The 23,609-nt window shown below is 54.3% G+C and overlaps 2 protein-coding genes across 3 annotated transcripts; one reads left to right on the plus strand and one right to left on the minus strand.

The window, feature by feature from the left end:
- The first annotated feature begins 354 nt into the window (after positions 1 to 354).
- TEAD2 (TEA domain transcription factor 2) lies at positions 355 to 16,173 on the plus strand. Of its 2 annotated transcripts, XM_021681267.2 has the most exons (13): positions 355 to 374; positions 2,062 to 2,299; positions 2,616 to 2,680; positions 3,157 to 3,219; positions 4,376 to 4,387; positions 4,612 to 4,719; positions 4,829 to 4,887; positions 7,931 to 7,995; positions 9,039 to 9,187; positions 11,734 to 11,907; positions 13,546 to 13,707; positions 14,307 to 14,459; positions 15,174 to 16,173. In XM_021681267.2, the coding sequence occupies exons 2-13, from the start codon at positions 2,068 to 2,070 to the stop codon at positions 15,285 to 15,287; spliced, it is 1,356 nt and encodes a 451-aa protein (XP_021536942.1). In that variant the 5' UTR covers positions 355 to 374; positions 2,062 to 2,067; the 3' UTR covers positions 15,288 to 16,173. The 2 variants fall into 2 exon arrangements, with proteins under 2 accessions (XP_021536942.1, XP_021536943.1); XM_021681268.2 differs by lacking the exon at positions 13,546 to 13,707 and having other exon boundaries at positions 363 to 374.
- CD37 (CD37 molecule) lies at positions 15,933 to 20,843 on the minus strand. The gene is made up of 8 exons (XM_021681269.1): positions 20,672 to 20,843; positions 20,461 to 20,533; positions 19,476 to 19,600; positions 19,306 to 19,380; positions 18,691 to 18,795; positions 17,809 to 18,045; positions 17,349 to 17,432; positions 15,933 to 16,314 (listed from the first exon to the last, which is right to left on the minus strand). Exons 1-8 carry the CDS (start codon positions 20,738 to 20,740, stop codon positions 16,237 to 16,239), a joined length of 846 nt encoding a protein of 281 aa, XP_021536944.1. The 5' UTR covers positions 20,741 to 20,843; the 3' UTR covers positions 15,933 to 16,236.
- Positions 20,844 to 23,609: the final 2,766 nt, after the last annotated feature.

The following is a 23,609-nucleotide window of genomic DNA, read 5'->3' on the forward strand; positions in this document are numbered from 1 at the left end:
CACATCCCCAAATACAAACACATTAGAGGGTAGTCAAAAGTCCAGGGCCCCAGACCCCAGCTCCTTCACACCCAGGTTTCTTGGCCCCCATCAATCTCCGCCCTGGGACCTAGGAGTCCGGATCCCCCATCCCTCTCCTCTCCCAGGGTTGCAAGCATCTGAATCCTGAAGTTCCTACCAGGCCCAAGCTAGACTTCACCTTTGCCAAAGCAAAAATCCTCCAAACTGTCACGGTCGGATCCCCCTTCCCTGTGTCCGGCGCCCGGGCCCGCCCCCCCTCCGGTCCCTCCCACTTTTCCCAAACAAAGCTCCCGGGCAACTTTCTCCCTCGCAGCGCCCCGCCCGCCCGCGGCTCCCCAGCCCCAGGCCGGGAGGTAGGAAGGCGCCGGCGGGAGTCGGGGATCCAGCTTTGGGGTGTGTGAGTTGGGGTGGGAAACTACGTGTTGTGAGTTGAGGTGTTTGTGGGATCGTCTCTGAATTGCTTGCCGCCCTCTTTTTGCCCGGGGGCCCGAGTTTGCTCTTGTGACCGAGTCTTAGTGAGGTGTTGGAACTTTCGCCGGAGTTGGGGTGTCTGTTGATGGGTCTGAGTTTGGGATTGTGCGCTCGGGAGTGGGTGAGGGCTGGGGACTTTGGCGGCTGGGTCCGGAGGGTATGAGTGTATGCGGCGGTGTGGGTTTGAAGTGAGAAAGGATCCTGTACGTGTTTCTAACCGAATTGGTTTCTGTGTGTCATTTGTGGACGCCTGGTCCTCCTAATGGAGAAAGGAGGCCTCCGGGGTGGCATAGGGCGGGCTACGGTGCTTTCTGGATCTTCAGTCTTGCCTTTTCGGAAGTTTGGGGCCTGGGGCGGGAAATTAGTGGGGACCTTTCTTACCCGGCTCCTCCGTCCCTTTGTCTGGCCACATGGGGAGAGCTGGGCTGGGATTTTGGCCTACGGGGGTCCTGAACGCCTCAGCGCCACTGGGCTCGGCCTGGGGTCTTTGTCTGTCTCGGCCTGGGCTCCAGGGTCCGAGGGAGGAGGGGGATGGGAGCCTGGACTCTGGGGTCTGGGAAAGCTGTGGAAGACGTGGAGCCGCCTGGGAGGCGGGATCTGACTGTATTGGAAAAAGTTTTCCCCTGTTCCTGGCCTCCGGAAAGTCACTGGGAACTTGAGTTGGATCCGAGCCCACGGCGCAGGGGGAGGGGAGGGAAGGGGCGGGGCCGAGGGCCAGAGGGGAGGCGCCCTTGCCGGCCAGCCCCTCCCCAGATGGGGGTTGTGGGAAACTGGGGGAGGGGACGCCTGGGCCCTTTGTTCTGGCTCTCCTGATGGCAGGGCGCCCCTGCCCTCCAGTCTGTGGTTCTGTGGGTCTTTCCTGGTCTGGGCTTGAGTTTTTGCCCTGAGTCTCTGTCCCTTCTCTCTCTGGGTCTCTCTCCCCTTCTCTCTGGGTCTCTGTCCCCCTCTTTCTCTGGGTCTCTCTGCCTCCCCTCTCTGGGTGTCTGTTCCCCCCCCCCCCCCCCCCCGCCCCACTGGATCTCTGTTTCCCCCTCTCTGGAAGTCTGTCTGTGCTCCCTGGATCTCTGTCCCCCTCTCTCTGGACGCCCCCCCCTTCAGTCTTACTAGGGCCAGGGCCCCTCCTCCTTCTTTTCTAGCAGCTGCTGTTCACATCCTAGCACCTGTTCTTGGGGTGGGACTGAGAAGATCTCATCCACAACCCCCTTCCCTGCAACTAGGCCCCGACTCCAGTCTTCTTTAAGTCAGTAATCCATACCCAAAGGTTTGGCCCTCATGCGCCGTAGGCATTACTCTGGGGTCTTCAAGACTGCACCACAACCCAGTTCCCCTGGAAACACAGAGGACACTGTTACCCTCAGCTGCCCCAGAAAATCCAGCCCCCTTCTGTAGGACTTAGGAGTCCCGACCCCCAGCCTCCTGCTTCCCTCAGACCCAGAAATCCGGGCCCCCTCGCTCTCTCCTCCCTCAGACCCAGCAATCTGAACTCCCAGCCCTCACTGCCCTGAAGTTTCTCTGGGGGGCGGCTGGGGGGGGGGGTGGGGAACCTTGCTGAGCTCTATGTTCCTCCAGGCCCAGATGGGGGAACCCCGGGCTGGGGCCCCCCTGGACGATGGCAGTGGCTGGACAGGAAGTGAGGAAGGAAGTGAGGAGGGCACCGGCGGCAGCGAGGGGGCTGGGGGCGATGGGGGTCCGGACGCAGAAGGTGTGTGGAGTCCAGACATCGAGCAGAGCTTCCAGGAGGCCCTGGCCATCTACCCGCCATGCGGCCGGCGGAAAATCATCCTGTCTGATGAAGGCAAGATGTATGGTGAGTCTGCCCCTCTCTTCTGCCCTGGCCCCCACTGATTAAGACTCAGATAGGAGCTGTCATTGCTACTTGCACAGATGAGAAAACTGAGGCATAGGAGGGTTAAGTGGTTTGCCTAAGGTCACAGCAGTGGGGAGCTGGGATTTGAACCCAGGCAGGCTCCAAAGCCTGCGGTGTTACCACCGCTCTCCCAAAGAGCTGCAATGATCTGCAGCCCAGCTTGCTTGCAGACTGTTGCTTCTCTCTTCTTCCCTGGTGTCCTGTGTATTGGGAAGTCCCGTGAAGGTCTAACTCTGTCCCGTCTTTGACTCTTCAGGTCGGAATGAGCTGATTGCCCGCTACATCAAGCTGAGAACAGGGAAGACCCGAACTCGCAAACAGGTCTCAGGACTGACTTGTGGGCCTCTCTCTGGGGCGGGCTTGTCTTTGGGGGAGGGGCCATCCTCAGATGGGCGGCTTCAGGTTCAAGGAGGATCTGGTTCATGTGCTTTCGTCTGTCTCGTTGGCACCTCTATGAGTATTCTCTACTGTGCCTGTTTTGGTCTGGATCTCTTAGCAGCTGTGTTAGAACCAGAGACTAAGGTAGAGAGGCCGAAAAGATCCAGAAAGAAGATGAGGAAGGGAAAGGAGGCCCGGATTTGCTGGGTCTGGGGAAGATCAGTAGCACTGGTGAGAAGAGACCAGCCTCTGTGGACACATCTGTGTTAGCATGTGCCGGACATAGCTAGTATGTTCTGTGCGTTCATCATCTTTCATGTTCTGGGAGCTCTGGGGGCCACCTGGAGGTTGGGAAGGGGGAGGGGATTCAAGGGGCAAGTGGCCATGGCCTGAGTCTGCTTCTCTGTCGCTCCCCCCAGGTCTCTAGTCACATCCAAGTTCTGGCTCGAAGGAAATCAAGGGAAATCCAGTCCAAGCTCAAGGTAGGGACCGAGGCAGACACCCAGAGAGAGGGGGCAGAGACCATGAGAGTGGGGGACAGAGGATCAGAGAGAGGGACACAGAGACCCAGGGAGAAGGAGACAGAGACCCAGCGAGAGAGGGGAGACAGAGACCCAGAGAAGAGGTCAACAGCAATGCAGAGAAAGGGGGACAGAGAGGCCCAGAGTGGGTAACAGAGAACCAGAGATGGGGACAGTCAAACGGAGACGTAGACAGAATGAGGAAGTAGAGATCCCAGGTGGGGGGTGAGTGGCCCAGGAAGTGGGGTGGATAGAGGTCCTGGGTGAGGAAGAGATTCGTAGAGAGAGGGGGACAGAGATTTAGCTCAAGACAGGCAAGAAGGACAGGGTGTCAGGCCTCTCCTCTGGCCACTGCTGTCATCCCCCTCCCTCCCTCTCCTCTCCTCTCCTCTCCTCCTCCTGGTGTCCTCTCTTTCCCCTCATGTGCTATGAGGACCTCTTCTTCATCTCTTTCTGGTTCATCTTCCCATTTTTTAGTCCCCATGTGGCCTGCCTGTCATTTCCGTGTCCAGAAATCTTTGTTTTGTTTGGAAATTTTCACATCCTTTTTCTTCATCCGCTGGATTTCCGGTTCCCTCTTGGCCCGAGACCCTCATTTTCTTCTCCTCTGGGTGTAGGGTCTTTTCTGCCTCTTCCTTTGGATTTGGGGACCATCACTTCCTGTTCCTTTTTTTTTTTTTTCGTACCCAGAAGCCTCCATCTGCTTTATCTCCAGGTCCAAAAAACTTTCACTTCTGGTCTTTTCTGGACCTCATGGTCCCATCTCTGTCCTGTCTGGGCTAGGAAATGTTCACTACCTATTCCCTCTGGGTCTGAAATTCTCACTTCCTGTTGTCGGCATATCCGGAAACCTTCACTTCCACCTCTTTTTTGACCTAGAAACCCTTATACTGTGTACTGTCTTTTATGCTGGGTATAAGAACCCCTTTTTCCCTCTAGGCCTGGGCCCCTCTACTTCCTGTTCCATATTCATCCTTGCTCCCCCTTCCTCCCATTTTTCAGCTCAGGGTGGTGGAACTGTAGGGGTAGGGAGAGCAGGAAGGTGAGAATCCAGGCCTCACTTCCTAAGTCATGTTTTCTTTCTTCCTTTGGCACCCTCCCCCACCCCCACGGGCAGGCCTTGAATGTGGTAAGTCCCCCTGCCCATCCTCCCACCCGCTGCTTTACCCCAGCATTCCTGAGGGGGCCAGGAGGGGCAGGGGGCTGTAGGAAGAAGGATTTGTGCCCTCCCCCAAACCTTTGCCTTGACTCCCCAGCTCCGCATCTCCCCATGCTTGCCCTCCCTGGCATTGAGCCACCCCTGCTGTGTCGACTGGGATTCCCCATTAACATGGACCTCAACTTCTCCTCCAGGACCAGGTTTCCAAGGACAAGGCTTTCCAGACCATGGCCACCATGTCCTCAGCCCAGCTCATCTCAGCACCTTCCCTGCAGGCCAAACTGGGCCCTGCTGGTCCTCAGGTGGCTGAGGGATTGTGGGGCTCAGAACTGGAAAGGGGGGGCTCTGGTTTCGACAGGGCACTGACTGACTGACTGACCCCTGCCCCCCCCTTCTTTGTCTCTTTTTCAGGCTTCTGAGCTTTTCCAGTTTTGGTCAGGGGGCTCTGGTCCCCCCTGGAATGTTCCAGAGTGAGTACTTTCTGTTTTGGCTCAGCACCCCCACTCCCCCCATTCTGTCTACATAGACCTTTCTTACCCTGCTTCTGCACCCAGCTCTCTGGATTTGAATCCCAGAGAGGAGGCTGGGGTGAGGGTCTGGAGCGGAGGACGTGGCCTGACCTGGGATACTGGGGGGGAGGGGGGGCAGCGAAGCGAGAGTCCGGAGGAGGGGCCTCATGGACTGAGAAGGAGTGGGGAGGCAGGGACAGTGCCCAGGGTCAGGTGGTGACTGGGGTTGGTGGCAGTCGGAGATGGGTGACCTGGGGGAGGAGCAGGTTTGGGGAAGAAAGGAACCCAGTGTGGGACTGGATGAATGTGCAGGGCCGGGAGGACGTCCGTGGGGATAATGGCATCCCAGTGAGATTGGCCAGGCCCCAGAGGCTCATGGGAAGGTGTGTTCTCCTCCCGCAGAGGTGTTCTTGGGCCTGAGGGGAGAGCAGGTGTCTTCTCTCAGAGTCAAAGGAAGGAAATGGGTCCCCGAGGTACATGGGAACGTCCATTTTAGCCCTGAGAGAGCCCTGAGGGTGACAGAATGTGTTTGTTGCCTGGAAGAATAGAAACAAGCCCCAGAGACTCATGGGAAGGGCAGTTTTCAGCCCAGAGAGCAGCCAGTGGATCCAGGCGGGGTGTTGGGAGGGCAATGTGGCCGCAGGGCTGTGAGGAGTGGTGTTGAGGGTGTTGCCAGAGAAGGAGGGAAGTGACATGCTGTGGGATCCAGGCTCCAGGGAGAGAAGAAATTTCCCTGGTGAGGTACTAGGACCCAGGAAAGGGTCAGAACAAGTCCCTGCAGGTTTGCAGGGAGGGGGCTGAACTGGAAGGAGGGGTGGGTCAGTGGCACTGGGGTCCACCTTTAGGGGAGCTGATAGTCAAATGGGGGAGACGGATGTTAATTAAATCATCACCTGCCTAAACACGAAACTGAAGAGTATGTGATGTGCTGTGAAGAACTGCACCAGGTTCTGGGTTGAGGGAGAGAGTTCTGGGGGTTTCTGTGAGGAGGTAACCTTGAAGGCAGAGTAGGACTTGGCCAGGCGAAGAATGGGGTTTGGGAATATTTTAGGCAGTGAAAACAGCATGTGCCAAGGCGCTGAGGTAGGAAGATTTGGTGAGCTCCAGGAAATGAGAGAAGGTATTCAGCCACTGGCCAGTCAGTCGAATGTTTATTGAGCACCTATTAAGTGCCCGGTACTCTCATTAGATTGGGACACAGCATTAAACAAGTTAGACGGGATCCCTTCCTTCATGGATCCCCCCATTTGGAGCGGGGAGGAGACCGACAATAAACATGTAAACAAATAAACATTCACACGAAAGGAATAAATGTGGGAAATAAAATAAGGTGTATGTGCCCTATTTACATAGTGATCAAGAAAGGCCTCTCTGAGGAGGTGGTGTTTGGCCAGCAGCCCTGATGACAAGAGATTAAGTCAGTGGGTAGGGTACTGGAGTTTAGATTTCAGAATTGGGATGCCGAGTACTAGGGCAAGGCCCCTGGGAGTGGAGGTCTGAAGGTCCCTGGAGTTTGTGTCTTTCTGATTCTGGTCTTTTGACTCTTTTTGTTTTTTTTAATATTTTTAATTTTCATTTTTTAAAAGATTTTATTTATTTATTTTTAAATATTTTATTTTGTTTTATCTTATTTTTATTTATTTATTTGAGAGAGAGAGAGAGAATCTCAGGCAGACTCCCGCTGAGCAGGGAGCCCAGTGTAGGGATCCATCCTTTGACCCATGAAATCACGACTTGAGCCGAAATCAAGAGTCAGACGCTTAACTTACTGAGCCACCCAGGCACCCCTTAAGATTTTATTTTATTATTATTATTTTTTTAAGATTTAATTTTTTTAATTTTTAAAAAAGATTTTATTGGGGCGCCCCAAGATTTTATTTTTAGTAATCTCTACACCGTACATGGGGCTCGAACCCACAAACCTGAGATCCAGAGTCTCGTGCTGTATGGACCGAGCCAGCCAGGTGCCCCTGGTCTTTTGACTCTTGACCTCTTCCTGACCTCTGACCCCAAGTGTTTTCTCTGTGGCCTCTGACCTTTCAGTCTCAATCATCCCCTCGGCTACCCATGGGTAATTGGCCTCTAGAGCTGTGCTGTCTGATACCGCAGTCACTAGCCACGTACAGTTACTGAATTTTAAGTCGATTAAAATTAAAAATTCAGGGGCGCCTGGGTGGCTCAGTCGTTAAGCATCTGCCTTTGGCTCAGGTCATGGTCCCAGGGTCCTGGGATCGAGCCCCGCATCGGGCTCCCTGCTCCGTGGGAAGCCTGCTTCTCCCTCTCCCACTCCCCCTGCTTCTGTTCCTGCCCTCGCTATCCCTCTCTCTGTCAAATAAATAAATAAAATCTTTTCAAAAAAGATTAAAAATTCAGTCCCTTAGGCACTCTAGTCACATTCGTGCTCAGTAGTCACGTGTCATATGCTCAGTAGCAACATGTGGCTAGTGGCTACCATACTGGACAGTGCAGGTATGGAACATGTCCATCATGGCAGGAAGTTGCATTGGACAGAATCTAAATTGGACATTTAGATTTTGTTGTGCTGCTTCCCCACCCCGAACTTCGGATCGATGTCCCATCCCCTGACCCTTGGTCATTTTCTCCTACCCTCCTGACCCTTCATCCTCCTCTTTCCCCACGTTGCCTATTCTTTTGTGTTTTTTTTCCCCACCTCCTGAGATCCTGTTTCTCTTCTCTTTCTGCCATTTTGTGAGAGGCACCAAAATATCATCAAGACCACAGGCTTCGTAGTTGGGACTGACTTGGATTTGAGCCCAGGCTCCACTGTGCCCCAGCTTTGTGACTGTGTGTGCCTCAGTTTCCTCCTACGCAAAATGGGAAGAGCAGTAATTGCACCTAACCTCCCAGGCTGTGAGGATTCAGTGAACTTTTGCACGTTACATGCTAGCTAGCAAAGGGTCTGGCTTGTGGTGGCCCCTGGTAAACCTTAGCTGGTACAGTTACCTTTCTACCTTGCTGACCCCCAGCTTCCTTTCTCCCTCAGTGTGAAGCCATTCTCGCAGACACCGTTCTCCTTGTCACTGACCCCCCCATCTACTGACCTCCCAGGTAAGAGTCTACTCTGTATTTTCTTGTCTCCCCTCTCTCCTCAACCCCAACTGCCTTTCCTTCACCTTCCACTGATCAGGGCACACATTTCTACAGAGGTCCAGATCTGAGGCAAGGCTTGTAGGGGGTATGGAAAGATGAGTGATAGAATTTGTAGTGGTTAAGATCATGGCCTTTGAATTCAGACACACTGGGTTTGTGTTCTGCCACGTGCTAGCCTCGAGGACACTGGGAAGGTCCATATGAAGATTCTTTCAGATGCAAGTGGCAGAAACTGAAATCAAGCTCAATGATTTGCTTAAATCAAGCTAAAAAAAAAAGGAATTTATTGGTTTAGGTAACTGATATTTCAGGGGTGACTTGACGGCTTCAGGCACAGCTGGATCCAGGGGCTCAAATGGTAGTATCAGCTTTGCTTGGTTCTGCTTTCCCCTGTGGTGTGTGGTGGCTTCATTCCCACCTGGCAGCAAAGATGGCTTCCAGAAGTCCATGCTGATGTGGTCCTAAGAACTCATACTGGTGAAAGAGAACTCTCAGGTTCCACAGATTCATCAATTCGTAATGCTTTTGGCTGCAAATAACAGAATGCCCAAATTAATAGTGCCTTAAATAATAAAGGCTTTAATGATTTCACATAACAAAAAGTCTGGAGATGGGGTGCTCTTATGCTGACTCAGCAGCTCAGCAGTATGAGGACTGGCATCTCTATAGGTCCCTTGGCCTCTTACTGTCCCAAGATGGCTGTTGTGATTCCAGGCATCATGTCTCAAGCAGGACTTGGCCAGGGCCAAAAGCTTTCTCCTCCCAAAGTTCTGTCTTTTTCATTCAGGAAGAAACTCCTTCTCAGAAGCCCCTCAGCAGATTTCCCCTAACGTCTCATTGGCCAGGACTGTGTCACATGGCCATCTCTAGTTGCAAGGGAGGCTGGGAAAGTGAGTATTTAGCTTTTTTAGCTTCTAAGCGGAGGTAGGCAAGAGAGAAGAGTGCTTGATGTATTTAATACATGTTAGCCATTTTTATTGTTCTTTTTTTCCTCTCTCTAGGGTACGAGCCCCCCCAAGCCCTGTCACCCCCTGCCCTGCCCCCACCTGCCCCATCACCCCCAGCCTGGCAGGCTCGGGCCCTGGGCACTGCCCGGTTGCAGCTGGTGGAGTTCTCAGCCTTTGTGGAACCACCCGATGCCGTTGATTCTGTGAGTGCAATTTTAGAATAGTCACTGGCCGGGAGCGGGGGCAGGGGGTTGGAATGTAGAGGGTGATAGGAAGGGAAAGGATAAACCAGTGGTTCTCAAACTTTAGCATGTATCAAAATAACATGGAGGGCTTGTTGAAACATAGATTGCTGGGCCCCACCTTCAGATTCTGATTCAGTAGGTCTGGTGTGGGGCTTGAGAATTTGCATTTCTAACATTCTCCCAGGCGATGTTGATGCTGCTGGCCTGGGGACCACACTTTGAGAACTGCTAGCATGGAGGAACTGGATGGTCGTGGGGTCACGGTTGGGAAGGTCAGAGAAACTCTCCAGGTCATTGCTTGTTCATTCAGCAAATATTTTTGAGGGCCTACTGTGTGCCAGGCTTTGTGGTGGAGACTGGGAACCTGGAAAACAGATCTTGTTTCTAGACTTGTGCTTTTCCTGGGCCTGGACGGAGACAGATGCCATATTAGTCATGGTGGGCTGACTGTTAGCAGAAATAGCCTTAACCTTCAGGGAATGAACATAACACCAGTTTCTCACTCATGTAACATTTCAGTGTAGCTGTTCAGTTAGGAGCTTTACACACAGTGATTCAGAGAATTCAGGCTCCTTCCATTTTGTGGTTCTGACGTTTTCTAGGGCTTCAGAATCTGCTGCTGGATTCCCTGCATCTGGCCAGCAGATGGTGGAAGGGAGAGACTCAAGAATTGTGCAGGAGTTTTTACGGGGGTCTGTCTTGGAAGTGACAACTATCAGGTTCTGCTCACATCCCATTGGCCAGAATTTAGTCATGTGGCCACACCTCACTGCAAAGGGGTCTGGGAAGTGTAGTTTAGTTGTGTGAAAAGGAATGGGGGGTGTTTCTGAACACCTAGCAGTCTCTGCCACAGCCACATAAACACCAATTGCTGTGTATGGTGGTCCTATAAAACCCAAGTTGAAACCCTCTCATCTCACTTGGAGCAAAGGTAAAGTCTTTTCAGTTTCCCACAAGGCTCTGCATGATCTGACCCCAATTCCTGCTCTGCCCTCACCTCCTGCCCTTATATGCTTGCCCACTCTGCTCTGGTCACACTGGCCTCCATGGTCTTTCTCAAACACACCAGGCCCACTCCTGCCTCAGGGCCTTTGCATCTGCTATTCTTGCCACCTGGAATATGTTTTCCCCAGATACCACCACTGTCTCCATTCATTCAGGCCTTTGCTTATCTTCTCAGATTGTATTCCCCAGACCACTTTATGGAAAATACCAGCTGCCATCATGCTCAACCGCTTTACTATTCTTTACTGGGAATTTTTTTCATAGCATTTGTCACTCTGAAATTTATTTTATCCATGGGTTGATTTTTAAAATTTTCTGTCTTTGCTAGTAGACTCCATGAGGCCAGGGACTTTGTCTTATAGCCATAGGACCCAGAATAATGCCTGCACACAGTAGGTCTCTCAATAGATGTCTATTGAACGATGAGTATGTGCTGGGATAGGGGAAGCTCAAGTTTTCGTGGGTGTACAGAGCAGTCATTCTTTTTTTTTTTTTTTTTTTAAGATTTACTTATTTATTTGTCAGAGAGCACAAGCAGGGGTGTGGGCAGAGGGAAGGGCAGGCTCCTCGCTGAGCAAGGAGCCCAAAGCAGGACTCGATCCAAGGACCCTGGGATCGAGTCCCGCATCGGGCTCTCTGCTCAGCAGGGTGTCTGCTTCTCCCTCTGACCTCTTCCCTCTCGTGCTCTCTGTCTCTCATTCTCTCTCTCTCAAATAAATAAATAAAATCTTTAAAAAAAAAAAGAAAAGAAAACAGCATGAAGTTTTCAGGGAAACAAATAGTCAAATAAGGTGCGGGAGCTGGTGAGGCTGCAGGTGGGCAGGTGCCAGTTCGGGAGAAGCTGGCATTGCCAAGCTGGGGGATCTAGACTTTCTCCTGAGGGTGATGGGGAACTATAGAAAAGAGAGGTCCCATCTGATTGTGATCAAGTGAGGCTTCAAGGAAGAGGCAGATTTGCATAGACTTGGGCATTGGAGGATGGAGGGAGGATTTCTAATGACAGAGAAAATGGGAAAGGAGTGGTAAGAATGGGGACAGATAGGGAGTCTTGATGTGGGCCATGTGGATTCCATCCAGCCAGCCAGCCAGCCATCCATCGACTGAACATTTAGGAGCACCTATTCAGTATAGGGCCAGGTTGAGGGGGTGTGGGTTTTGTCCTGGGTGCTCTGGGGAGCCACAGGAGGATTGTGAGCAGGGGAGGTCCACGGTCAGCTCTGGGGGTGTGTGAGGGATGACCTGGAGAGTGGAGATCGGAGGCTGGAAGGCCAGGGAGGAGGCTGGGGAGAGGGTGGAGAGGACAGGGCTGTGGGGATGGAGAGCAGGGGACAGGACTTGGGGACTGAGGTGCTGTGGGGCAGAAGGGAATGGTGACAGTGCTTGGGAGTCAGGCCCAGTGTCTGGGTGGACAGTGTGAAACAGCTAGTGGGAGCTGGGGGCAGTGAGCACCCGGGGTCCAGCCTATATCCCACTCCTCACCCACGGCCCACCCTTCTCAGTACCAGAGGCACCTGTTCGTACACATCAGCCAGCACTGCCCCAGCCCTGGAGCACCCCCCCTCGAGAGTGTGGACGTCCGGCAGATCTATGACAAATTCCCTGAGAAAAAGGGTGGCCTTCGGGAGCTGTATGATCGCGGGCCCCCTCACGCCTTCTTCCTGGTCAAGTTCTGGGTGAGTTCTGCCACCAAAACAAAGTGCCCACAAATCACGTGGTCTCCCATCTAAGGCCTCTGGCTCTAAGGGAGACAAGCTCAGAGTGTCAGCCCGCTTTGTAACAAGGAACACCGAGGAGTTTTACCCCCAGGGCGGGATGGATAGGACTTGGACCTCCCCAGATCACACTAGACTTTGCCACAACCAGTTGCGTGACTGACGTGGCCTTGGGGATTGGCTTGCAACCCTTCAGACTTCCCTGCGCCCCACCTGGCCACGTGAAGCCTTGTTGCTAAGGGATGGCTCCCGTCCCTTAGCAAATAGAGGCATAGAGTTTGGTTTCTGAAGAGAGCACAGTGCCACCAGGCTCTGTTGCTAGAGAATGTCTGGCCTTAAAAAAGTGACTGAAGGACCTGGGAGGGACTTTGTGAAAGCATTTATTTATTAAACAATCACTTATTGAGCACTTACTGTATACCGGCTCTATGCCAAGTGCTATGTATATAATTGTGAACAAGAGGGTCCTTCTTGGGTCTTTCTTAGGCCCATTCGGTTTGGTATCCACTACAGTGGCTGATGCTGTAGGGATCCAGTAAATGTTATGAATGTTCAGGGGGCTGTTAACGCTTGTTAACCAGAGCTGTGGCATGATCTAGTGTCTAAGAAGGAAGCGGGCTGAGGGCTTGAAGTTTACTGGCTCAGCTGGGCCTGTAGCAACCATGGTTATAAGTTGTTCTAGTGTGTGGGGGCCCAAGATGGCTCTGCGGATGTGCCGCTGAGATCTTAGGCATCGTTGGGACTTAAGACAGGCCTCACCAGGTCTGTCTGGAGAACAACTAGAAAGCCCAGCCTCTGAAGGGATGCAGGGGTGTGGCTGCGGAGGCTGGGAGTGGCCATTGCCAGGGTGATGCACGGCGTCAGGCCTCTGAGGAGATTAAACGATCTCAGAGAGTGACCTGGTCGAGTTAGCAACTAAAGTTAGGAAGAGAGAGAGGTAGGCTTCCCGAAAAGGTGACCAAGGGGCTCAGACCGCAAGTGTGATGAGGTCTTAGGCTTTGTTAGGTTCCACTTGGCCTAATGGACTGTCTGCCCACTTGGCCACTGGGGTCTTAGAGGGGTCTGACCTCCAAGGACTGGCTGAAAGGGCTGGGGAGAATGTTCTGGAGAGGAGTCAGGTTTCCCCAGGCCCCTGCAGGCCCCTTTGCTAGGGAGTAGCCACTTGCCTTAGCAACCAGGGTCCTGAAGGCCTGGGGGAGGGGGGCGGAGTCTCTGGTTGCTAGGGAGTAAACTGCCTTCTTAGTAACCAGGGCCTCGGAAGGGGCTGAACTCCCGAGTTGGGGGCTTCAGGAGAAGAAAGTTGAATTGTTGGGTGGAGGGGGGGGCACTGTGACTGGGGAGAGAGGGTCAGGACCATTTTAGGGAGCCAGCCTTCTCCAGTACCAATAGGAGGGGGTGTTTTCCAGAAACAGGCCCGTGGAGACATGGGGCTTTGAATACAGAGGAGGAGAGGTAGGCAACTGCATGGGCTATGGGGGACTGAAGGACCTGGGAGGGACTTTGGGGCTATGGGGGAAACCAGGCCATGGCGCAGAGTTCCCACTTGAGGAGAGTCCCTACCATTTATAAGGAACCTACCTGTGCGTCCCTATCCTCCAGGCGGACTTGAACTGGGGCCCAAGTGGCGAGGAGGTAGGGACTGGTGGCAGCAGCGGTGGCTTCTACGGAGTGAGCAGCCAGTACGAGAGCCTGGAGCACATGACCCTCACCTGTTCCTCCAAGGTCTGCTCCTTTGGCAAGCAGGTGGTGGAGAAGGTGGAGGTGAGGCTGGAGGGGTGGAGCTCCGGGCAGGTGAGCGCCCAGCCACCTGCCACTTTGGGGGTGCAGACTAAAGAGACCAAAGCCACAACAGCCCCTGCACTTGGGTGTCTGTGTGGTGGGGTGGGGAGTATCCCGTCCTCTTTGGGGATTTCATTAATACATGGGCTTAGAGCTGATATTGTGTTCCCAAGTCACATGTAGGGGTTATTTTGAGGGTTCAAAGGTAATGTGTGGTACAGAGATTTACAGTCACTAAGATTACAGTCACTAAGATATGGAGGAATCTGCAGGGCAAGGAGGTTTAGGGGTCACACTTAGGGATTGCTGAGGGCCTGAGGGGTCTTGAACTCAGAAGTCAGAGTTCGGAGACCTAGTGGAGGGGGGTCCAGAGCACAGTTTTGAGAGGCTGGAGGGCTTCCTGGTTTGCAGGCTCAGGGATCCCAAGTTGGATACCCATGGGTCCAGGTCCCAAGGATGGGGCGATGGGGGAAGGATGGCAGTGGGGAGTGGGCGTGGCATCGGGGATGCACACAGTGCCTGGGGTGACCCCTGTCTCTCGGTCACTGTCCTCCCCACTCTGCGCCCCCATCCCGGTTCAGACGGAGCGTGCCCAGCTGGAGGATGGGAGGTTTGTGTACCGCCTGCTGCGCTCACCCATGTGTGAGTACCTGGTGAATTTCTTGCACAAACTGCGACAGCTGCCCGAGCGCTATATGATGAACAGCGTCCTGGAGAACTTCACCATCCTCCAGGTGAGGCATGGGGGCTGGGCCGAGCAGGGCAGCTGATGTGGGGAGTGCCCACAACAGCCCCTCAGCCCGGGGACCCTTTCACCTGGGGGACTGACCGGGGGGAGCCCACAGCTGAGCCTTTGCTTAGGGGACCCCTTTACCCAGGAAACTGATGTGGTGGGGACTCCACAGCACTCTCATTTAGGGGCATCCCCCTGTCACTGGGGAAACTGACTTGGAGGACATCCCATGGTGGATCCTCAGTTTAGGGGACCCCCCCCTTCATAGGGAACCTAACCTTAGCCCAGGGAACATGATATGGTGGGATCCCCTTTAACTTTGGTTAACTTCATAGATTTTATTTGAGAGAGCTGAAGGGAGAGGGAAAGGGAGAGAGAATCTGAAGTAGACTCCGCACTGAGCACAGAGCCCAATGTGGGGCTTGATCTCATGACCATGAGATCATGACCTGAGCCGAAACCAAGAGTTGGACGCTTAACTGACTGAGTCACCCAGGCGCCCCTACTTTGGTTAACTTTGATATGCCATCTGATGTGAGGCCCCTCACTGCCAACGCTCAGATGGGGAACCGGACATGTCAGGCATCCCCTCTACCTAGGGAATGTGATATGATGGGGACCTCTTTCCTAGGTATCCCATGGTACCTCGGGGAGGACACAGTGGTCCTTGCTCTTCCTTTTTTGCATAAACCCTTTCTCTTGGCCTCGTTGGCAGGTGGTGACAAACAGAGACACCCAGGAGCTGCTGCTCTGCACTGCCTACGTCTTTGAGGTCTCCACCAGTGAGCGGGGGGCCCAGCACCACATTTATCGCCTGGTCAGGGACTGAAAGGGGGCCCCAAAAGTGGCTCACCCCCCGGAATACCCTCCTCCCAGGAAGTACCTCCAGCTTTCTTCATGCTCATTTGGGGAGGGGGCTGCTCCGTGTTAGAGGACCTTAAAAGCTGGGTGGTGAGTTGAAAAGATGGGTCCTGATACCGGGACCTCACAGTGGTAGCTGAAAGGACAGATCACTCCAGAGCATCAGGGACTGGGGACAGGAGTGAGACAGCCGCGAGGTACAGCACTGGTTTCTCAGTCTCTAACAGGCGCCCTCCCCCAACTTGGTTCTGGATGTTTTGGATGGCCTTAGAAAGTATGCTGGTTTGTCTCTCTGTTTTTCAACACCCGCCCTTCCCAGTCTGCCTCTCTTTACCACCCCCAACCCTGTGACCTTGAGATCAAATATTGAAGGTTAACCCTTTGTGCAGGAGCAGAGCCAGGTGGGCCCTGGAAATATTTTTTTTAATATAACAAGAGATATTTATAAATGGGTATTAGGGTCGTGACTTTTTCTCAGCTGGGCAAGCTGTGGGGTGAGGCTTTTAAATTTCATCCTCTCTTCTCAATAAGACGTGAGCTATATACTGTGTTGCCTCCCCTCACTGGCAAAGTGTGTTGGTTTGTGTTTTGACAGAGGATAAAACTATTTTACCAAAACGCAGGGGATTTATTTGGGGTTTGGGCGAAAATAATCCTGTGGGAGGTGGTAAGCCGAAAGATGAGGCAAGGAAACGAGGTATCTTTGGGGGCAGGAAGTTGGTGGCCGGAAGCCCCAGGTCCCGCGGGAGAAGTGACAGCAGCTGGGCAGGCAGACATCTGGGTCCCCCGGGGAAATGAGGAGGTGGAGGACTCAATGGTTGGGGCGAACTGGGGATTGAACAAATATTTACAGACCACAGGGAAGCCCCTAGGGCACTTGAAGGGGATGGGGCGGGGCTTTGGGAAGGGACGGGGGCCTAGCGGTACCGAGCGAGCCGGTCGTAGACTTGATCCAGGTTTCTGCACAGGAATATCGAGAGCGTCATGAAGCTGAGCTATAGAGAAAGGAGACCTGGTTAGAGAGGTCCATGGGATGCCGGCTAGGAGGATTGGGGTCGGGATGGTGGGGGTTCCGAGGGAGAAAAAAAGGGTTGCGCCAGGGGAAGAAAATGAAGCGCGGAGATTTGGGTGGGATGGGATCATGGGAGCGGCGGAGAACGGTGGGGGCTAGAGGGGGAGCTCCGCCAGGTTGAGAAAGATGGGGTCAGGGATGGGAATTTGGGGGCTTGGGGTAAGTTACCAAAGATGCGGGGGGAGGAGGGAAGATGGAAAGAAGGGGAATAGGGTGGGGTAGGGGTATCCAGCTGCGTCTAGCGCAGGTTTAGAGTCTGGGAAGGAGTGAGATCCAGAGCTAGCCCAGGGTACTTTATTCCGGAGGCTCATCGGTCTCCCTCTCTGCCTCGGCCGCTAATTCCACCTCGACCTCCACCTCCTCGCCCGCGCTCCCGGTCTCAGGTTGTTCCTCGTCTTGATCCCAAAGCGGCCAGGGCCCCAGGGCCATGGGCAGCTTGCCCTGTGGGGACTTGTCCCCCCAGTTGGGACAGGCATCCGCCATGCCCCAGCCACCCCACAGACCGCCGCTACGCCCGCTGCTGCTCAGTACACCACAGCGCCCGCCGCCGCCATCAGCACTCGGGCCAGGCCCGGGGCTCGAATCACAGGCGCCCGGCACCTGCAGCTGGCGTTCCCGGCGGAGCGCCCAGCGCAGTAGTAGCAGGCTCAGCCCCGCTACACTCACCTGCGGGGAAAGGGGAGGGATATTGCGGCTAAGAGCAGGGGGCTGGAACGCCAAGGAGGACCAATGGGAACTTCGCGAGAGCGGGAGGGAACGCCTGCTTCCTGCCTGCAACCAATCAGGGCTCGCAGAGGGTGGGTCTCCCTCGTGCCAAGTGGAGAGGCAGGAGAGCCTGGATTGGCTGACGCTCTAGCACGCATGCACCTTTCCCAGAAAATGGGAGGACGCGCAGCTTGGGGCGGGGCCGTCTACGGACTGTACGGCCAATCGCGAGTGGGGACGGATCCAGATTACCTCAAGCAGACCGACGCCCAGACAAATGCCCACTATGGAGATGAGGTTGTTGTGCAACCACTTTTGGAGGCTCCGCGCGCAGCCCTGGGAATGTCGGGAAAGGTTAAAAGTAGGGTTCTTTCTGGGATTCGCCCTCAAGCCCGTGCCCACTGTTCTCCTCAGCCCAGCCCTCACCCCTCCTTCAGGCACCGCCCCGCATCCCTAGTTAGTAGGGTTCTCTACAGTCTCTCCACTTCGCGCGGTCCCAGCGTCCTTTCAGTCAGGACTTTTAGGCCCCGCCCCTGCGGACCACGCCCCTTCTAGGGGGCCCCACCCCTCCTGATGTACCGCTTTCTCGTAGCCCCACCCTGCAGACCCTCCCCAAGTCCTGCGGCTCCGCCTCCTGGGGAGCAAGCCCCTCCCGCTGCCCTAATCCCTCACAGGGCCCTCCCCTTTCTAGCCGGCTCCAAACCGTCCCCACCTCGCTGTAGATATTGCTGTTTGCAGGAACCACGCAAAGGTCTGTACTGTGCCGGGGCCGCGCCACTGGTCCGAGCCGGCTGAACTGGGTGAAGGAGAGCTTATCGAAGACTGCGGAGTCATTGGTCGCTGATGAATTATAGCAGGAGCAGGGCACGCGATGCACCTCCGACTCGTTGCTGATGAGGCTGGGGATATTGAACCAGTCCCGAGGAGAGTTCCAGCCGCAGCAGCGCAGCTGGAAGAGGGACAAGAGTCAGAGGGACGGGGACTGGAGGGATTCAAGATGATTTGGGGGTTCAGGGGACTGGGTGATGTGTATGAGGTCGTGTTGGGGAGCAGAGGGCTAAATAGTGGGTGCAGGGTGGGGGACGGCGGGCTAGGCTTGGGGACATTAGGGGAACATGGGGTTGGGAGAGATGAATCACGGGCCACCTGGGGCTGTGGGAGGAGCTGCAGAATCGCTCTGCGCACCGAAGATTGGGTGGGCAGTGCAATTCAGCCTCAGGTAGGGGACAGGTGGATGGGAGGGGCAGGGCCATGTGAATGACCAGGGAATGGAGTCTCACGTGGGTCGGGTTCCGTGAGGGCCACAGTCACTAAGGATTAGGGAGTGGGGTTACGCTAGGGCCTTGGGGCTGAGGGCGAAGTCTTGTCGGGGCAGAAAGCGGAGCCTCTCCAGGGTCTCTGGGAGCTGGGGGGAAAAGCCCACGTTGGAGTCGGTTACGTTATCTTCTGGGGGCGGGGCCACGTTGGGCTGGCAGGAGGTGGGGTGGGTGGGGTAGGGTTACCTTGCGGTCCCGGAGCTGCGGGCCCCGGCTTCGTCAGAGTCCCTGAGCTAGAGGGAGGGATACGCGTCCGCGTGGGTGGGGGCCTCACGCACCTGGAACTGCACGTAGTCCCAACTCTCCTCCGCCACCGACTCCTCCGGACGCGAGCGGTAGTTTTGGATTGTCTCCATCACGATGTCCTTCACCCTCCGTTCCAGCTAAGAGACGGAGGATGAGGCTGGATGCCCACCCGCTTCCCCCCCCCCCACTTTGCCCCTACCCAGTCCAGCCACTCCCGGGCTTTCTCAGTCCCAAGGGGTCCCCCGAGCGACTTGAAGTCGGTCTCAATTTCTCACTGAATGGCTATGTCTCTGTTCCTCAAAATCTCTGCATGTTTCTATGGTCTGTCTTTCTGTTCCCCCGCTATCTCCCACGCTCTCTCATTAGGTCTCTGTCTCTCCTGTTTCTCCGCCTGTTTTCTGTCTACCTTTGGATCTGTATCTCTTACTATGTCTTCGTCCGTGTCGTGATCTTCCTTTGACTCTCCTTGTCTCTATCTTCCTGTGTGTCTGTCTCTGGGTCTCTGACTCTGTCTTCCTCTGCCTGTCACTGTTTTTTCCCTTTGTCCATGTCAGCCCGTGTCTGCTTTTGTTTTTCCCCCCTCCACCGCCCCATACATTTGGCGGGGGGGGGGGGGGGGGAGTATGGGGAGGGGAAGCCAAGCTCACCCGCATCCGCTGAGTGGAGATGAGGATTCCCAGGGTGATCTGCGTGGCAAACAGGAGCAGCAGTATCCCAAAATACTGGGGGGCAGAGTGGAGAGTTCAGACTGAGTCCCCTCCCAGGATGCAGAGCTGCCAGGGCTCTATTGGAGGGGGGATATGGGCAGGGCACTCACCAGGCCCAGGAGGCAGCGGAGCTCCTTCAGGGCCCCCACACAGCCCAGGAGGGCAAGGCCCATGGTGAGAATTCCTGAGGTGGCCAGGGCTTTGGACCAGATCTGCAGGGGCACGAAGGACAAGCCTGGGGGAGGTGAGAGGCAGTGACATTGGGCTCATGCACACAGCTCCAGGGAGCCCTACTCCCCACCCCCACAGCCACTCAACTGGGGAGCATATTCTGGGGGGCCTCTTTCTCTGGGTGTCTGTCCCTGCCACATGTTGAGTCTCTGTTTCTCTCCTTCTGGGATTCTCTCTCTCCCTCCGTCTGGGACTCTGTCCCTTCTGAGTCTCTCTAGGTCTCTGTCTTCTCTCTGGATCTCTGTCCCCCTTTCTCCCTGGTCACGGTTTCTCTCTCTTGCTCTCAGTCTCTCCTCCTCCTTCTCCTCCTCACCCCCAATAGTTTCAGTCCCATCACTTGGTTGTGGCATTGGATCAGTCACTAAAACCTCCCTGAGGGCTAGGGGAGGATGATATCTACTCCCTCGGATTATTTTAAGGGACACATGGGAGGCATGTGTTCAACGCAGTCCTCAATACAGGACAAACACTTATTAAATATGAACCATTAGGATCTCGACTATTAGTCCATTATTACTTTCCTACTATCATTAGTGTTCTATCTGCTCTTCTACTTCCTTGCTGTGTGACCTCCAGTAAGTGACATCCCCTCTCTGAACCTCCAGAGAGGGGAAAGTTTGTGGGAGGATCTGATAAGCATCTGCATGAGCTATACCGCATAGGAAGTGCCTGAGAAATGGCTATTACCATTTTTATTATCGTTCGTATGCACAACTCATTCGCCAGAGGAAGACCCCAAGGCTAAGAGCAGTGGCAGGCTGTGAAGCAGAGCCTGGGACGGTGGAGATCCCAGGATGTCACACAGGGGAAGGCCAGGTCACACTTGCTCCAGGAGGCCCTCCCCAATGGCCCCGGCCCCCTCACCTACAAAGGACACGAAGCTGGTCTTGTCAATGAGTATCCAGATGCCAAAGCAGAAGATAAGGCTGCCTAGGACCTGGCGAGAGGAGATGGGAACGTGGTGGTGGGCAAAGGCGGGGTGGGGTGGGGTGGTAGCGGTGGTATATATCAGGTCAGGTGGCTGCAGCAGGGGCGGGGGCCTGGGCCTGGGCTGGGCAGCCATGTGGCAACTCACGAAGAAGAAGAGGTTGAAAACGAAGAGGAGGTACTTGATGAGGCTGAGGCAGCTGTCCTGGGCCGACATCTTCGCCTAGAGGGGTGGGCAGCCGTGGGAGGGACAGAACAGAAGAGGTGCTGGCCCCGGAGGAGACAGGCAGAAAGACAGAGGCCGTGAGAGATGGAGAGGGAGAAAGGAAGAACGCAGAGAAAGAGGAAGTCCCCGGGGTGGAGCCCCACCCCCTCCCTCTACAGGCGAGGTGGCTTTCTTGTCTGTCTCTGCCCACCCCCCCGCCTCCCTCACCTGCCCCACTGGGACACACACCAGTACCTGAGGGGCCTTGGAGTTTGTGGGCACCAAGGACACGCTGGGTAGTCCCTCCCAGGTCTCCATGGCTCCTTATGGGACTCCCACAGGGACTCTTGAGCTCCTTGTACCCCTTACTCTGGGCACCAGGACCCCAGGCCAACCCTGGACAGCAGCCGACTTCACAGACACTCTGACCTCACTGCCTGCTAAGCTCTGCCATCTCTGCATCCCTCTCTGTCCCCGCTTCCCCAGGCCAACCCTGGACAGCAGCCGACCTCACAGACACTCTGACCTCACTGCCTGCTAAGCTCTGCCATCTCTGCATCCCTCTCTGTCCCCTGCCTCAGTCTCTCGTCCTCCCTTTTCTGGGTCTCTGTTCCCTTCTCTCTGGGTCTCTGTCCATCCCTGCCTGCCCCCCCCGCCCCCCGCATTTATCTCCCCCCCCTCTGGGTTTCCGGCCCCTTCTCTCTGCATGCCAGCCCTTTCCCTGCTTCTTCCCCCCCCCCCCCCCCCACATACACCTTGTCACGGCCCCTCTCTCAGAGTCTGCATCCTGTTCTTGGCAACAAGTGTAGACCGCGGTGCTCCCATATGCTGGGGCAGGGGTTGGGCACCTGAGGGAAGTGAAAGTGCTGCAGTGCCCCAAGTGGGAAGGTCCCTGGGAGTGAGGGGGGTGGCTGGGCTGTGCCAAAACACCCGGAGAGGAAGCTGAGCCTCAAGCAGTACTTCCTGCATCTGCACTGGGGCCCCAAGAAGGGGAGGCGGGGGAGGAGTCAGGATTGAGCTGGGACCTTGGCAGTTAGATCTAGGTCTGAGTGCTTGGTTGTCTCCAGACCTGAGCCGCACACCCAGCAGCCTCTGAAAGTCTCTCCTGTTGCCCCACAGCCCCCACTCTCATCAAGTCAGATTTCCATGTTTGGGGATGTTCCTATCATCCTGATATCCACCCAGGTCCTGGAAAACCAGTGCCTCTTAGAGACCCAGCACCTTCTCTTTCTGAGAGATTTCATCCACTGTTTTTTTTTTAAGGCTCCAAATGCAATTTATTTTCTTATTAATGTCATCAAAAATCAATTCATATTAATAGTATTCTGATTTTTGGCTCTGGACTTCCTCTTTTTCTCTTTCCAATGTTATTGAGGAATAATTGACAATTATAATTTTATATATTTCAAGTGTACAACATGATTTTTTTAAAAAGATTTTATTTATTTGACAGAAAGGGAGAGAGAGAGAGCATGGGCAGGGGGGAGGAGCAAGGAGAAAGGGAGAAGCAGGCTCCCTACTGAGCAGAGAGCCCGACTTGGGGCTTGATCCCAGGACCCTGGGATCATGACCTGAGCTGAAGGCAGACGCTTAATGGACTGAGCCACCGAGGTGCCCAACATAATGATTTGATATACATACACACTGTGGAATGATTACCAAGCTCAAGATAACATGTTCATCATCGCACATAGTTAACTTTTTCTTCTTTTGGTGGTGAGAACCCTTAATAGATATTCTCAGCAACTTTCTAGTACACAATACCTGAATTATTAACTATAGTCACCATGCTGTACATTAGATCCTCAGAAATGTATTTCCATTCTTTTTTTTTTTTTTTAAGATTTTATTTATTTAGGGGCGCCTGGGTGGCTCAGTCGTTAAGTGTCTGCCTTTGGCTCAGGTCATGATCCCAGAGTCCTGGGATCAAGCCCCGCATCGGGCTCCCGGCTCCACGGGAGACCTGCTTCTCCCTCTCCCACTCCCCCTGCTTGTGTTCCCTCTCTCGCTGTATCTCTCTGTCAAATAAATAAATAAAATCTTAAAAACAAAAAGATTTTATTTATTTATTCATAAGAGACAGAGAGAGAGAGAGGCAGAGGGAGAAGCAGGCTCCCCGCTGAGCAGGGAGCCCGATGTGGGACTCAATTCCAGGACCCTGGGATCATGACCTGAGCCGAAGGCAGATGCTTAACCATCTGAGCCACCCAGGCACCCTGTATTTTCATTCTTATTTCTTTTTTTCTCCTCTGACTGGATAATATCAAGAGATCTGTCTTCAAGTTCACAGATTCTTTCTTCCCTGGTGGGCCAACCCCTGGGTGGATGTCCTCATTCCCTCTCTCCCTCTTTTTTTTTTTTTTTTTAAGATTTTATTTATTTGACAGAGAGAGACACAGTGAGAGAGGGAACACAAGCAGGGGGAGTGGGAAAGGGAGAAGCAGGCTTCCCGCCGAGCAGGGAGCCCGATGCGGGGCTCGATCCCAGGACCCTGGGATCATGACCTGAGCCGAAGGCAGACGCTTAACGACTGAGCCACCCAGGCGCCCCCCCTCTCTCCCTCTTTCCCATACAGCCCATCATTCCATAATCCAATCCTTTCTACCTCTTGATTCTCTGCTCTCTCCACTTCTCTCTGTTCTCATGGCTTGGGCTGGCTCAGGACTTGTGCTCTTCCTCCTGGACCCAAACCTCAGACTCCTCCCTGGTCTTAGTCTCTCGCCTCCAGTCCATTCCCCACATGGCCTGAGAGGGCCTTTTGAAACCCACACCTGGTTTATATAGCCCTAAGCCCAAATCTCAGGACACTGATTCACCATCCCTCATCCCTGAACTCCTCTTCTAAGCCATCATTAAGTCCTCTATGCTCTACTACTAATAT

Source organism: Neomonachus schauinslandi, chromosome 16, assembly GCF_002201575.2.
Source record: "Neomonachus schauinslandi chromosome 16, ASM220157v2, whole genome shotgun sequence".
Taxonomy (NCBI): Eukaryota; Metazoa; Chordata; class Mammalia; order Carnivora; family Phocidae; genus Neomonachus; species Neomonachus schauinslandi.